The sequence below is a fragment of the Oxyura jamaicensis genome, chromosome 8 (assembly GCF_011077185.1).
Source record: "Oxyura jamaicensis isolate SHBP4307 breed ruddy duck chromosome 8, BPBGC_Ojam_1.0, whole genome shotgun sequence".
Lineage (NCBI taxonomy): Eukaryota > Metazoa > Chordata > Aves > Anseriformes > Anatidae > Oxyura > Oxyura jamaicensis.
Window position 1 is genome coordinate 8,395,931 of NC_048900.1, and position 15,702 is coordinate 8,411,632.

A 15,702-nucleotide genomic window follows, 5' to 3' on the forward strand; every position below is an offset into this window, starting at 1 on the left:
ACTGGAATTTAGTGAAAATATGAAAGATGAGTACAGGGTAGCTCACCAAAAGAAGCTTCAGCCTCTGGATGATTGACAAGTCTGGGAGTCTGAGTTGGGCAATCTCTCCATATCCTGCCTTTCTATATTCCCCAGCTGTGCAGGCAGGGGAATGTTGCTACCAACACAGATAAAAATAAGAGGATTTCTTCAAAAATACTCAATCTTGAATTTCATGATTTCTTCTCTTCCTCTCCTCTTCTCTCTACCAAACCACCATGTTTAGAAAACAACATAATGCATGCAAAATTCTTCAGGAAACAATTTTCTTTTTGCTTTTTGAGTCTTCACGTTATAACCACTGCAATAGAAAAATTAAAAAAAAAAAAAAAATGTTTTCCCTAGACTTTTATTGAGCACATGCTTTTGTTTGCCTTTCCAGCACTGTTATGCATAGTGGGGAAGCTGTTCATAGAACAAATATAACCTTACATGCAAACCTAAATGCAAACCGGTATAGATGGGGAGACAAGTCCAGCTGTACTCATTTTATATGCAAAGATAAATGCAACGCAGAAAACAATACAAGGCAATGTCTCATTTAGGGCAGAGAAAAGATATCATGGCAGCCAGAAACCATAGCAACAAAATAATAAACGAAAGGAATCATTTGCTCTAGTGCTGTCTCATTTGTTTCACTAAAGCTCGGAACATCCAGAGCCTCCTCTGAAATGCCTAAGAATACATTGAACCTAATTTACAGAACCTAATATTACAGAAGTTGAAAAACTGGGGAAAATGGAAAAGTTTTCTAGGAGGCATATTCTCTCCAAATGATCAGCTTAAGAATATATAAAGCAGAACTTCTAGTGATGTTTTTAGTACCACATGTCAGTCTTTCAAAATACTTTGTCACAAAATGAGTTAGTTCAAAATTACAGTATCGAACAATTATAATTCCTAAGCACTGTAGAGACTGCACATCACACAGTATTTGAAGGTGAATATGCACGAGGATCTTGTTTTTGTTACTCAAGTAATAAAACAGGGACTTCTTGAGCTACCTGAGATCTTTAACCAATGTTAACAAACATGGCAATTCCTCTTTTCATGGCTTAAAAAAAGGTAGAAAATACTCGGTGCTTCAGACCCACAATGTGCTTCAAAGTTCCAGGAGTAAGGATGTTATAATGAATTCACAAATCTCTGGAGTTTGGACATCAATAAAAAATGCCTTAGGAAAGCGCTACAGGGAAATTTGTTAACTGAATATCTACTTAAATACAATGACAACTGTGTAACCAGAGATGGATAGTAGACTTACACATTTGGGTACACAAGCAAAACTGTTACTCAGTACAGGTTAATGGTGCTAAACTCTTCTCTAATCATCTTAGCATGATAATCATCTTATTTAGCAGCAGGCACTGCTGGAGGGATTCAGTATTTTGAAGTTTTTATTCAAACTTTTTGTTTGGATCAAGACTGAAATGAATCTAGGAGGGTCTTGTGCAAAGCCTGGGACTCTCTGTGTGTTCAAGTACATTTATGTATTATAGTTTTAGCAGGAAATTGTCTGATAAAAGCAGAATGCCAAGTTTTCAGATCCAACATTCACAGAGGTGTGCAGAATTTGACCTACCTTTGACAAAGCATAGGTAGGAGGCTTGCAAAGTCTGGTCTGCCATTGGAAATATACCAGGCCGCTTGTAACTCGGGATCCCAGGCTTCAGGGCGAGCCTGGAATCAGTCCTGCGTTGAGGACGTAATTATGCCTTTATTACTTGCTTGTTATTACTATGCCTAATTTTACTAGTTTGTTACTTGCTTATTATTACTTATTTATAATATTTTTATGCCTTTAATTGTAATTCTGGGACAGTCCTGTCATGATGTGTGCGTGGTGGATCTGGCAGTCTGCGCGTCTAGATGCTGTGGGAGGTTTAGGATTGTCACTGCATGCAGGAGCCGAGGTTTGGTTTTGTTTTAAGTAATGTGGTGTTATTAAGAAGTAAACCCCATTTTATTTATATCATTTATATTTGGCAGGATTTTTTTGTTCTGAAAGAGATTGAGTCCTCTAAAAAAAAAAAAAAAAAATAGTTCTCAAAATTGAGATTTTTGCCTGGCTTGGACTTGTAAATAGAGAAAAACAGAATAATTAATCGCTTTTTTTTTTTTTTTTTTTTAGTGAAAGCAAGTGGGAGGGTTGCAGTGCGAACATTCTTCCTAATAGAACTTTCTGTGAGTGCTTTCTATTTAAGTACAACAGTATTTTCTTCATCCTTTTATTGCGGACTACCTTAAAAAAAGATCTGCCATAAATTCTGTAAGATAATTGTTGAAAACATAATGCTGAATGTTGTTAACACTACAGTCTCTTCTTCTCTTCCCTTACAACCCAAAACTGTTATTAGTATAAGCAGTTCTGATAACATGTTAGCACTTGATGTTCCACAGGAATAGATAACCTACAAACATGCAAGATTAGTTGTGACCCCTCTCCACAAAATTTATATCTGGGATTTTCAAGCTTTAGTGGCTTTGGCAATGCAGATGTTTCTCTGACTGCCACTAAGTGGCTTTGGTCTGAGGGATCACTCTGAAGCCCAACCACAGATCCGGCTTTCCTGTGGTGTTTATGTGCTCCCTACATGCTAATGGGCACATCTGTACTGCATTTCAATGGAAGATGGAGGTAACCTCTCCATTTCACATTTGTTGTTCAACACTTTATACAAACGGGCTGAGCTCATGCTGGAAATTCTTGGTAAAGCTCTGGGATTTGGCAAAATTCAGTCTTTTAAGTTGTACTTCAGTGCCTGGCCTTTTCCCATGTCGATCTACCGGAGTTTGGATGCTTGGTTTTGAGTTTTTTTCATGTGAAAGTTTGAAGCATCGGTTTTAGATCTAGAGGATAAACAGAAATGAAGACTACCGGCTCCCAGGTTTCTCATCTGGGTGTTTTCAGATGCTTTCTGAAATGTACCTTTGATAATGCACATCTTGTGTTATATACATTTTCAGAAATTTGATTGCTCAACTACAAAACACTTCAATATGCTGTAGATTCTTTTGTTTGGTTGCCTGCTATGTAGTAAGATAGTGCTCTGATGGTTTGAAAAATTAACTGTGCACACATCCAATTATCACTGGATTTAAATTGATTGTATATTTAAACTTTAAGTTTCAGCTCATATTTAAGCACCAGGAACAGATTAATTTACAAAAGGTTGAAAGGTCTGCTCAGCAAGTTTTAATTAACTTTGTTAATTAATTAAAACTAATGTAACTTTAATCAGGGGTTATGAAAAAATAGTATTTTTATATTACACTTCAGTCTGTGATAACCCTCAGAAGTGCAATTACTGTATATTTCTGCTTAAATTTTCTAAATTAATTGCAGTAGTGTTAAAACCATCCATGGTACTTTATTAAGTAATTATTACAATGAATCTCAAATGCTGATATGTTAAGAATGGCTTTCTCTTTTGAAGACAGTTATGCTGGTAATTGGAGAATTAGTGAGATATCTATCTGCAGTGGACATAGGATGTATTGACAGTGAGGGCTTCCTACTATTGTTTTATAGAGTTATCAGAAAAATAACGTGCATTGTTTTTATCACGTCAGACTGTTTTATATTTAACTTCTCCTTATCCTGTGTTTTCAAACAGTCAGGAATTAAAGATCGCTAGCAGCCACCTTGTCTGCACTTTCTAGTTCTCTTTGTGATAACGTCAGAAGTGTGGAATTTTTAAAGGAGTACTCATGTGTGATATTTTATAGTCACAGATCTATTTTCAAGGTACTTTTTGACCTTAGGTCACTAACAATTTATGCAGCAGAATTTTTTTGTTCTCTACTTGACCTATTAAGAAAGGTGACTTGATCCTGCCTCTTCCTACATGTGGGAATTTTCTCTTCTGAAAATGGAGTTTGGATTTGTAAGAGGGAAAAATGACTTGCTACGTTTTTGAGTAAATCATGTAATTTCAGCAATCCTGATTGCTGTCTTCACTGTGACTTTAATCAGCAGAAATTCCCCAGTGCAGAAGTGATGCCGAGGCTGTGCTGCAGGCGGAAGCTGCAATTTTCCACTGAAGTATCATTGCAAAATGAATGGTAGCTGTGGGACTGCAGAACAAAACCACATCCTCCTTGTAGCTCAACCTCAGTGCTCATGTTCATTTCTCTGTTAACCACTAATGCTGGGGAATAAAGAAACAAAAAGAAATGCAGAAAGCAAGAAGAAAATGTAGGCAATAGCCAAGGCTGTGGGTATCAGAGAGTAGCTATTTTACATCAAATTCACCTACGTAAGCTGTGGTACCTAAGCACATAACTGAGAGCAGCATACTAGGGCTCTCAGACTGCTTAACATCCTTTATTGTCTAAACAAACTTGTTCTTTAATTTAGTTTGATAAAATAGAGAGGATCTTTTCTGTATAGGATGCAATGGCATGTAGAAGGCAGGAGGAAAAGGGTTCCAAAACAGGAAGGGATCCCTTGAGATCTAGAGCAGCTCAAAGCAAAAGAATTAAATTCATATCAAATGAAAGTTGGTGGGTGTTTTTTTGTTGGTGGTGGTTTTTTAAATTTTATTTTTGTCTCTTATGTTTAGAACTATTTTCTATTGTGAATATTCTTCCTGTCCCATACAGTTTAGAATGCTTTTTTCTTCAAGAGCATGCCATAGCTCCTTCCTTCACCTAAAAATATGCAATAAATCCTCTAGTAGCAATGAATGAGATCAGTGTGCATGCCTGTAGACACGCAAAGATTGTACTAGAATCTTTTTATATCTTGTGACACCATGCACTAAATTCTCATTTGTGGTTACTTGTCTAAAACTGTTAGCCTACTTTTCTGCTTACCTTTATTTCATTGAAAAAAAGTAATCATTACTGACATTACTCTGTCATGAGTGTAAGTAGACAGTATAATTAATACATTTGGAAAAGCAAAGAAAATTAATTTTTAATAGAAAATGTACAATGGTTTGCACTTCTTTTCCAAAATGCCTATGCAATTAATAAATGAGACATTTGAATGAAAAATTTAAATGAAATAAACCCAAAGAAAATGGAAGAGAGTCATATTAAAGAGGGCTGTACTGCGAAACATACACTGTTATAAATGCCAGGAACATTTGTCAGAAAGCATCTGTTTATTAAATATTATCCTTAATTTATTCTCACTCACACTATGGTATCTACCATATTTCTTCTATTTCTCCTTTTTTGAACTGGTATACAACCCGATAAAACAGGTTATCAACTTTTTTTTTTTTTTTTTTAACCAATTACAAATAAGGAGGTGAATAAAAGTATTTAAGTTCCTTGAAAGGAATTTATTTTTTGAGGCCATACTTCTAAAGAAAAACCAATGGCAAACCAGGAAACCAGAACATTCTGTTTACAAAATGTGAAAAAACTTTGACTAATAAAGAAAGTATTGGAAAATTTAATAGCGAACTTTTTTTTTTTTACTGAAAAGTTAACTCAGATGTCTTAGCATGTTTCTATTCTGTTTCTAGGATACTTCTCCACCAACTTTTGGAAAAAAAAAAAAAAAAAAAAAAAAAAAGAGTATTTGTTTACTTAAAAACACACTAGTTCTGGTTTATACAATCACTTAATAAAATATTACCTGTACTGATTTGAGACATTTATAAATTCATAAATGCTCAAGTCTTTGGCATTTCCATTTTCACAAAAATGGGAGCCACTTTTTTTGATTTCTATTCTGTTGCTTCTTTACAAGTTCCTTATACTCCTTTGACCTTAGAAACCTGGGAAAAGAGTCCTTTGCCATGAGACTATAAATTAACCTTTGAGCATCATCAAAGCAACTGAGGGTGGGCTCGGAGATGTTCTGAGAGATGTGGTTTCTGGTATGGAAGTCGATATTTATCTGTAGGAAGAAAGGAGGAAAAAATCAATTTCAGTTTGACTGGAAAGCTGAAGTCTGTGTACAGGACACAGCAGTTGAACTTCCTCCTAAATATACTGGCTGATGCAAATTAGCAGGGAGGTCTTCCCTTCTTTTCTAGCATGCTGAATTTTGTATTTTATTGGTTTCTTTAAAAGTTGGCATCACTGAAAAAAAAAAGGGGGGGAAAACTTGCTCTTGATTATCTCCTCTTGCCAGACAAAATCCTATGAAGTACAGTTTACTGATAAGTAAATTAGAGATTAAGATATTCCACATCATTTTAGGTTTGGGCCTTACTCATTTGGCAAGGATTTTTTGCTCTTAATAGTAATTAAATGGATTTTGATCATGCATAAGACATGGAAATGTTCAAAGCATGGTCACATTTCATTTGTTCAAAGCATGGTCACATTTAAAAAAAAAAAAAAAGAAAATGGAATACTGTGATAGAAATTTTTGTAAGTTTACATTTTAATATTCATCATGGCAAAAATATCTGTGCAAAAGAAAATGAACAAATACAGTCATTAACATCCCAATATGCTTATACCTAGAATATGGAGGAAATTATGCTTATTGCATGAAAACAGTTAGGAAAAACAAGTTGTGTTGACCATATATTTCCTTAAATCATAAGACAAATTTCTGAAGGTGAGATAAACACATGCCCCATGTGAATAATGTATTGGACATATTGCATTTAACCATAAGAGGTCTTGTTTGCTTCAGAGTTTCACAGTGTTTTCCACCTCGTAAATAATTGTCATAAAAATGGAAGAGAAACCATGTTGAACCGTGTTTTCTGTCATTCCAGGAATTTTGTTACCTGAGCTTTCCATTTTATTCCCATCTTCAGTGAGTACCCAAAGTACATGCAAAAAAAGTATTTACCTCCTTTGGAGCATCAGCTTCTATAAAGTCAGAATAAATCCTTTGGGCTTTTAAGGTGATCTTCGTGGAGGACTTGGTTTTTTTGAAGTCCTCGCAAGCCAGCCAGAACTCTACGTTCTCCTCACTGAACTCTGACTTCAAAAACTTCCTAAAAGCCTCCAAGCCATCTGGAGAAAAATGCATGAGATGATGGGTAGAGGAAAGCCAAAAGACCAATGCAGTTTATATATGTGTATGTAGTTGCATATATGTGCAGGGTATGTAGTGTCACTTATGTTTCTGATACTGTCTGTCATCCAGGAGTTAGCCCAAAGAGGCTGTTGCATGGGAAATAAATAGGGGAATAAACAAGCAATGGTGAGGTGTTGATTGGATTTCTTTCAGAGTTAACTGAGGAATATTCTGAGTGCCTTCCCAGTGTGGTTTGGTGTTGCTGATGCTACTAGTTCAAAAGGAGATCTAGGACATGTTGGTCTCTGAGGATTTGAGGCTGACCCCTGGACTAAGCAGCACAATGAAAATGAGTTCTTACTGTGGTAGTGTGCCGCTTGCAGAGCTGCGGTTAGCGTGGCCGGGCAGCACCTTCATCTCCTTTCAGGGAATGAGTTTGAATTTGAGTCAAGCTCAGGTGCCTCCAGCCATAGCACTGGTATGGCTCAAACCAGGTGGTGAGTTGGGTGGGCACCAGTGTGCAAACCTGTCGGCAACGTCTGGGAATTGGTTTGACATGTGGTTGTGTTCTGTTTAATATTTTTCAAGTACTCCTTACCTTTATTAGCTAGTAGCGTATCTACAGAGTCAGACGAAGCCATTGTTTCCTCAATGTTTGACCTGTGGAAACAACATCTATCCTTGAAAATAGCATTGTGATCTTTTGCCTGTGCAGGCCGCGGTAGCTACTCTATTATTTGGCTATTCACTGAGGGAGCAGGGTAGTTCATATTACCCCGCCTATTAAACAGTAGAAAGCACAAAGTATGACACATTTTTATTTTCTTTCTTTTTTTTTTCTTATTTTCTTTCTTTTTTGTGTGTGTGTTTTTTTGTTTTTTTTTTAAAGAGTGTAGAGGCATAATAAAAGGATAGGAGGGATATTAATGTTCTGGAGTGTGTACGGAATTTCTTCTTAAGTTCAGATGAACTAACCATTAATTTTACACTTTTTTTTCTTGGATCGATTAGACTTATCCAAACATGCTAGCTAACAGAGACAGGATAACGGGCATTCCTTCAGTTTCTTAGTGGTATAAAAAAATCGAACAAATTCTTAGCTTTTGCTCTTTATTTCTAACTCGCTGTAGGCTTCTGTTAGAAATGAGACGCTGAACCAAATGGAGCCTTGCTTCTACCTCAGTGCCCTGAAGAAGTCCAAGGTGGTTTGGAAGCAAGGTGTGGAGGCCAGCAGCGGGCACCCACAAGCTCTGACAGGCAGAAGGGTGTCAGACAAGGGAACTGCCTGCTAAGTGGGGGCATGTTTTTTTTTGTTTTTTTTTTTTTCTTGTAACGTGGGAAGGCTTCATTCATATTCAGCTTAGACCATCTCATGCTGCTTTTGTTGAAACTGTCATATTTTATACAAATAGCTAGAGAGGAAACCAACTTTCTAATCCTGTGGTTATCTATCTCATATAGGTTATGATAGCGGGGAATCTGAAACTTAATTTACATTCTGTGTGAACATAATAGTCACTTGACATCCTGGCAGCTCTGGAATCATTTGTGTGCATCCTCTTTCTCATTTGGTGGTAAGAAAGGGGGGAACTGGAAAATTGGGAAACATTTTGTTTCAGTGCAGAATCAAAACAAATCCCTGATTTTTTACCAGAAACAGAAATCCTATTTTCTGATTAGTCCTTGTTCCCATTCAAAAAAAATAATAATAATTTTTGTGGAGATTAGTCACTCTGTACTGAAAGGTTCTTCTAAGCTGGTCTTTTTGGTTTCAGACATGCAAATTCAGGGAGCATAGCACTGTTCTGCCTCCGGCCTAGGCCGCAGCTGACGTCCCTGAGGGCAGCCAGGCCTAACCTAAAGGACAGGAGGTCGTCGCTGGGTTGGAAAAGAATCACAATGCGCTAACTGACTAATTGGCCGCGATACCCAGGGGTGCGAAAACTGGGTGTGCCGAAAATGGGGTGGAAAAGCTCTGCCGGAGCACCAAAAATGGGGTTGAAAAGGCCTCTGCTCTGCTGGAGCACCTGCTCGAGCCTGCTGTGCTGCTTCCTCTGGGCTGGGCTTGTGACACTTACACAAGAACACGCACTTTGTGCCACTGTGTGTACCAGTAATGGTATTTACAATTGTAAATTTATCAAAAGCTTATGTGATGGCATCATATCAGGTAACTGCAGTTGTATTTATAAAAATTACAATTGATTTTTGCACTGACAACTTTAGGAAGGAAGCATTTTTGTAGTTGTCAGTTTTGCTTGTATCCAGACTGCACAAAATGGTATTCAAACAATTAAAATACATATATTTATACATACATATGCGCGCATACAGGAGGGAAACTGGAGTGCAAATGTATTCAGTCTGGTTTACAAATAAATGAAACCTAAATGGAGCATTATGTGGTACTTTGTGAAGTGTCATGTGTTAATGGGATTAATCAGCAGAGAAATTCTTTTAGTTACTGTAATAAACTAATCAAATATAACAAATTTTGGGGTGCTTCAGTGAACACTTAATAACTTTCCTGTCAAACAAAAAAGCATAACAAAAGATGAAGACAAGACATTATGAACCTAATTCTGCTTCTCTTCCTCATGAGTAATGTTATTTAATTTAATGTTTGTTTATCACTTGGAGAATGATCTCACTGATCTGCTTGGATTTACTTGAATAGGATTAGCAAGCAGAATTGACAACAAGGAACCAAAATTGTCACATAACACTATAAAGGGGGAGAGAAAATAAAAACTGTCCAGGTCATTCAAAACCCAAGGACCATCCCACAAATTTCCTAAGATTAAAATAGCCATAAAAAACAACTCACTTCACTGGCATTTTTGTTCCACTGTCTGCCTGTCACAGGTAGAGCAGAATTTCTTTTTCTGACTGATCTTCAAGCTGAAGGTAATGTGACAGCAGGAACAATACAATTAGCAAGTGAATCACCACAGAGTACGATGCAAATTGAAAAGCTGTTTATAACACCTCCTTTAATTTTTTCTTTCAAAAATGTGACTTATTTTTCACCAGAAAAATAAAACAGAAAAATAGAATTTCACCCTTCTATTAAGATAGAAGGGTGATTTACCAAAAGATTTACCAAAAGTTGTTTTAATTAAATACAATTTATATGCAAATATCTTTTAAAACACATTTATGCTCTGAACAACATCTTATCAGAGAAATCATCTTGTGTTTGGCTTACTGAGAGTGGAAAAGAAGGAAGGAAAACAGATTCAGTGCACATAACTAGCATTTTTTTCATTATATTTATTTGTTTTTATGTTGTATCTGCAGTAAGTACGTATATAACTTATCCATTACCTTATACATCTTGAAGGCCAAAGCCCTTGTACCATTCTCTTATTTATTCAAGCAAGACTGCTCACATTGATACTGCTACAAATAATGATATTTGAAAATTTTGATGTGATGATTTCTTCCACTCTTAACTCATTCTGTGTTGTTCCTTTCTAGGAGCACCATTCTGCCCCAGAAACATTCTCATATAATTTTGTCTTTTGCTCTTGATGTGATCTCTCTGCTCTTTCTCTGTTCTTTCCTCCTTAGCTTTTTTCTTTCTCTTTGTGCTCCTTGCTCTCCTGAACAAGCAGGCTCCCTGGCTGGTTTCCTGCCTCCCTCCTAATCTTGTGCTGCTGCATCATCCTTTGCTCAGCCAGTCTACCCAGCTTCCCTTATTCTCCCTTAATGGAGGGGAAAATATATGCATATTTTAGCATAAGGAACATATTAGTAAAAAGAACAAATGGTTATAAACAGACAGTGAGTAATTTTAGGCTGGAAATCAGAAGGAGGCTTCAGAAAGTGTCATTGTTAACGGTCTCCCAGTAGGATTTATATCCTCTCTACTCCTCTGTTCTTCAAAGACAGAGCTTGATATATTTATGAAGTGGATTATTTTACATTATTTCCTTTGATAGTAGAAAACTATAAATGATGAGCCAGTCCTACTTTTTTAATCCTAAACAAGATTCCTGGCAGCAAAAGGTGGATCTTGTTTTCTTTCCATTTCAAATTTCTTACCTTCAAATCCACCTGCTTCTGCAAGTAATATTAGAATGACAAAAATATGAACTATCAACCTGATTCTGTATAGTGCTTCTCATTTCCCTTAATTAGTTATTTTGTCTCATTTCTACAGAATATGTACCCTGGACTATAACATAGTGCCAGGCAAGACCAAAGCCCTTTCATCTGTTGTGTTATTAAGCCTAACTTCAGCATCTTACAGGCAGGGGGCAAACCTCCAGTATCTGACCTTACATTAAATCATTTGTGACTGATTCACTCCCAGGTTTGAGCCTGGTAAAAGAGAATAAATGTAGTACAAAATGTAAACAATATTGATTTATAGAGATTGTGGCTGGACAGACTGTAAATACTTAAAACTTTCAATTTTCTAACAGTGAGACATTTTTAGTTTGCTAGTTACTCTTCAATGACTGTTGATTTTTTTTTTTTTTAATCATTTATGATCGCTGATTTAGCATTTTAATACAGAAATAGAAGGCTCTGCAAAGCTGAACATACTTATTTTGGGCCAGTTTTCACGTAATCAACATACTTGTTATTAAATAACATGGCTGTGATTTCATAATTTGGAGATGAACTTGCTAAATTTAGCATGAAGATAGTGCATATTTGTAATGGTAAACAGTGTGAACAGTAAACAGCATATAAAGAGTGTCGGAACGCATAATTAAAAAGACATTTATTGTGTTATGCTCTTAATCTCTTCTATGGTTTAGAAAAAAATATTTCTTCCCTGAGAATAGAGCAAGATATGGTAAATGTAATTGTGAAATCTATTGGAAAGCAAGACATGAAGGATAATAATTTAGATGCAAGGCCTCAGGTCTTAAAACTGATACCGAACTGCCAGCTGGGGATACTGCTGGATGCTCTGTAATGTAACTTCCATTTACAAGTCAGTGCCTCATTTTCGACATCATGATTTGCTTAGTCTTTATGCATCCAGGGAAGATGCTTTCAGGCTCAGTATTACTGCCTTTAGTAGGTGCTCACACCCACAAGTGTTCTGACTAGCGCACACAGTAAGTAGCTGGATGCAATCAGATTGCCATTGCATTTTAAGGGGTACTTATTGCTGGAAGCTGGCAACTGACAGGCAGCTCCCAGGGACCTTGGGAAGCACAGTACCACCGTCTCCATATCTGCCAGCATGCAGCGTGCCCCAGCCTGTGTTTGGAAGAATGTCTCTGGTGTAAATAGGATAGCTTAAGCTCCCTGGCCTATTTGGGCCTTTACCTTGCTTGACTGGTGGCCACATGCTATTTCTGTCCTGATGGTTGGACAAAATAGATATCAGCTGGCCAGGTGCTTAGATGGGAACCTGACTGCAGTTCACAAAAGCACAAAGAACAAATGAGAGACTTTCACCATCATGTAATATGCTGCCCCATACCTGCTTACTGTATGTAAACTGATTGTATTCCAGGTCCTCAGAAATACAGTCTATTTTCAGTTATCCTTTTGGCAGCGTGTAACTCTTACAAAGAAGATATAGCAATCATCACCAGGTAGTAGGCTTATTCTTATTATCCCAGTACAGATATCACAACCATACTATATCAAAGTTAGATAGTCACCTCTTCCCATAATGAGTAGCTGTTAGTATAGGAAGTTTAAGAATTTCTGTCATATAACTCCTCTGGAATTTAATAATTTCTGAAAAGGAACCCTAATATTTTATTGAAATTTCATAAGGAGAATAATTGTCTCAGTATTACCCCAAAAATATATATATATATCCATCAGCTGCTTGTGCAGCTGTGTTATTTATTCATAATATACTGTATTAAGCAAACAAAGAGAAATATGAAGGTGTACTAGAGATGGGCTGGAAATTACACATAGAATTATTTCTAGCCTTTCTGGAAATCTGGATCCAGCTGATGTGTTGATGTTTGCAACTTCAGTTCACTAATAACCCAGACTGGACTTGCAAAGTAGCTCAGGCCCATATCTGTTTAGCTAATTTCAGTGTATTTAAATATATATATATATATATATATGAGGCTTCTGGCTTAAAACTGTTGACTGTGCTATGGATTTCCGAGTCTTGTGCCTTTGGCAGGCTGTAGGAGAGCTAGAACTGTAGGAAAGGGAATGTGGATCTATCGGTTGCACATTTCATCCTTTGCTGACATTACTTGATAAGAACCATTGATTTATTAAGTATTTGAATCTTCCAAAATTTAAAGGCTTACCTCTTGACTTTTTAATGGTATTTGTCTTTTAATTTTTATGTATCTTTATACATAGGTTTCACTAAATTATCTGCCTTTATGAAAAGCTATTGGCTGATTAGGGAAATTAAGCAAGTCATTTTGTGTTCCCCTGAGCCACACCTGAGCTAGATACTTATCTCAACAGGCAGCGTAAAACATCTGCTAGTGTTCAGACTGTTGGTGTATTAGCCTAAGAAATCCCTCGCATTTATATATGTTCCTAACAGGGTTGCCTTGTACTCACCTTGTACTCAACGTGAGAAAAGGTCACGCTCTCCAACAGCAGTTTTGGCGTTTCCCCTGGATCAGGTTCAATATGTCATTGCCCTTCAGCACCTGGCCTCTGTTGAATCCATTCCACACCAAGCCTTGCTGGAAAGTGTTCTGTATAACATAACCTCAGCAGAAAAGTTAATGTTCTCTTGGTCCAAGTAATTCAAGTAAATGTAGACTTTACTACCTTTCTTATGTCAGGAGAAGCCAAGATGACCGGAGTACTGCCGACATCCTAGTAAAAGGGAACCACCTGTCATATGGGATGCAAATACATTTTAATCACAGCACTATGCAAATGTCTGCCTTCTACCTTCTAATAGCACGGTGTGGTCAACTTACTACTTTTTTTTTTTTTTTTTTTTTTCCATGTGAGTATCTCTTTGGTGTGCCACTGAGGGTTTTTTTGCATAAGGAAATAAGCTGTTATTTTCCACCCAACCAAAGTGTGCCCTTCAGGTAAAAGATTTGATTTCAAGAACAATCTGTCAAAATGTTTTACATCATTCCAGGCTCCTTATATGCATGATTTCCAAGTCCTATACTAACACATATCTACAGTGTAGGAGAATTGACAATTCTCAAGAAAATGTGCAACCTTGAAGATTCTTGTTTAGCACTAGCTGGCAGATTGTTTGTCACAGATCATGTCCTGGATGAATAAATTCTTATTTATATAGCATCAGACTTCACAAAACTTCAGTCTGCGAAAGGAGCCTATATAGTGCAGATGTAAAAGACCGTTTTGTGACCTTGTGCTTGGAGATGGGTATGAATTGCACCAACACAAGAATGTATGTAAGTTAGGCATGATGCCTCAGAAGGCCCCATAATTCCCCATATCAGTCTTCTCTTAAGTGGTGCCTTGCTGGTGGTGGGTCCCAAGCCAAGCTGTGCTAGGTAACGGATGAAAAGGAAAACCAAAATATAGATGTTCTTGGTTGCTTTGTTTTTGTAAAGGACTATTGGAAGTGTATCTCTCACTTCTGTGTGCCTGCACTCACGTCACCTGTGCAAAGTACATATATGTTGTAGAAAAGCTCTTACTGTGTTCCCCAGAGGGGAACAGTCCACATTAGGATTCAATAGTAGCTTTAAATTTAAAATGGGTCTGGAAAGTTGTGTAGAAACAAGAGTTTCTAAAGTACAAGCAAATGGCATGGTGGAGAAACAACAGTTTAGGGCTTGTCATTGTGTTGGGCTTCAGCTTAATCTTCTGTCCTGTTTGAAAACTATGAATTGCCGTCCACAGGATTGTATTTCATGCTAGTGAATTTTAGCTGAGTTTCATAATGAAGGCAAAGATAAAGTCTAAATTATAAACCTTGTTGTCTAGATAAGCAGGGAGCATTTACAAACACAATTCTATATGGTTGGTGTAAAAAAATGGAATGTAGCAACAAGACATTAGCAAGAAAAAAGGAGGAATGGAGGCAAGCTGGATGCTGTGTAGAGGAAAGTTATTTATATCTTTGGCACAGAGCCACACAGGAGCTTAAGGCTTATTTGATTGAGGCATTTGTCTTTAATGTAAAAAACAGAGAGGGATCTAGGCCAGGTCTCTGAGCAAGGTGTATGTGCATAAGCATATGAATCACTGAAGAGCGGAAGATGATTTTATGCATTTTATTCTTTTTTTTTTTTTGACAGTAAGGTTGGAAAAGAATTTGGAAAGGAGAAGGAACTGCATTTAAAGCAGTAGTCAACTAAGGCAGGCTGAGCAGCTGGGGACAAAAAGAAACGAGAGAAAAAATGACCTGCCTTTTGTGAGTCACTTATAAACTGTAGCATGTAGAGGTATATAAGAGCCATATTACCGATTGCCTACATTAGTGGAAGACAGAAATCTATCCCTTCCTTTGAGATTCGTTATGTTAGATCTCATTCTTCATGTTCCTTGTCAGTTCAAAAATTAGTTGTCTTTTGTAAATCGAATCCTAAAAGCCAAAAAAAAAAAAAAAAAAAAAAAAGTATGTATGTAAGAATGGCAGATGATAATTTCAGCTAATTCAATGCATCTAATCAGACCTGGGTATCCAAACAGGCAACAAACCTTTATGCTACACTATTCGGTAGCTTATTTCCCTCATACATTTGGTCTCAAGAATTCATATATGTAAGGACTAAAGTGAAGTGTTTTTGTAGGGGTGAAGTATTGTGTTGATAAGAGGAGTA

At 36.9% G+C, this 15,702-nt stretch overlaps 1 protein-coding gene across 2 annotated transcripts; it reads right to left on the minus strand.

Moving 5' to 3' along the window:
• Nucleotides 1–5,312: 5,312 nt before the first annotated feature.
• RGS21 (regulator of G protein signaling 21) lies at nucleotides 5,313–10,323 on the minus strand. 2 transcript variants are annotated; one of them, XM_035332864.1, is made up of 4 exons: nucleotides 10,307–10,323; nucleotides 7,578–7,639; nucleotides 6,809–6,975; nucleotides 5,313–5,896 (listed from the first exon to the last, which is right to left on the minus strand). In XM_035332864.1, exons 2-4 carry the CDS (start codon nucleotides 7,618–7,620, stop codon nucleotides 5,693–5,695), a joined length of 414 nt encoding a protein of 137 aa, XP_035188755.1. In that variant the 5' UTR covers nucleotides 7,621–7,639; nucleotides 10,307–10,323; the 3' UTR covers nucleotides 5,313–5,692. The 2 variants fall into 2 exon arrangements, with proteins under 2 accessions (XP_035188755.1, XP_035188754.1); XM_035332863.1 differs by lacking the exon at nucleotides 10,307–10,323 and adding an exon at nucleotides 9,807–9,829.
• Nucleotides 10,324–15,702: the final 5,379 nt, after the last annotated feature.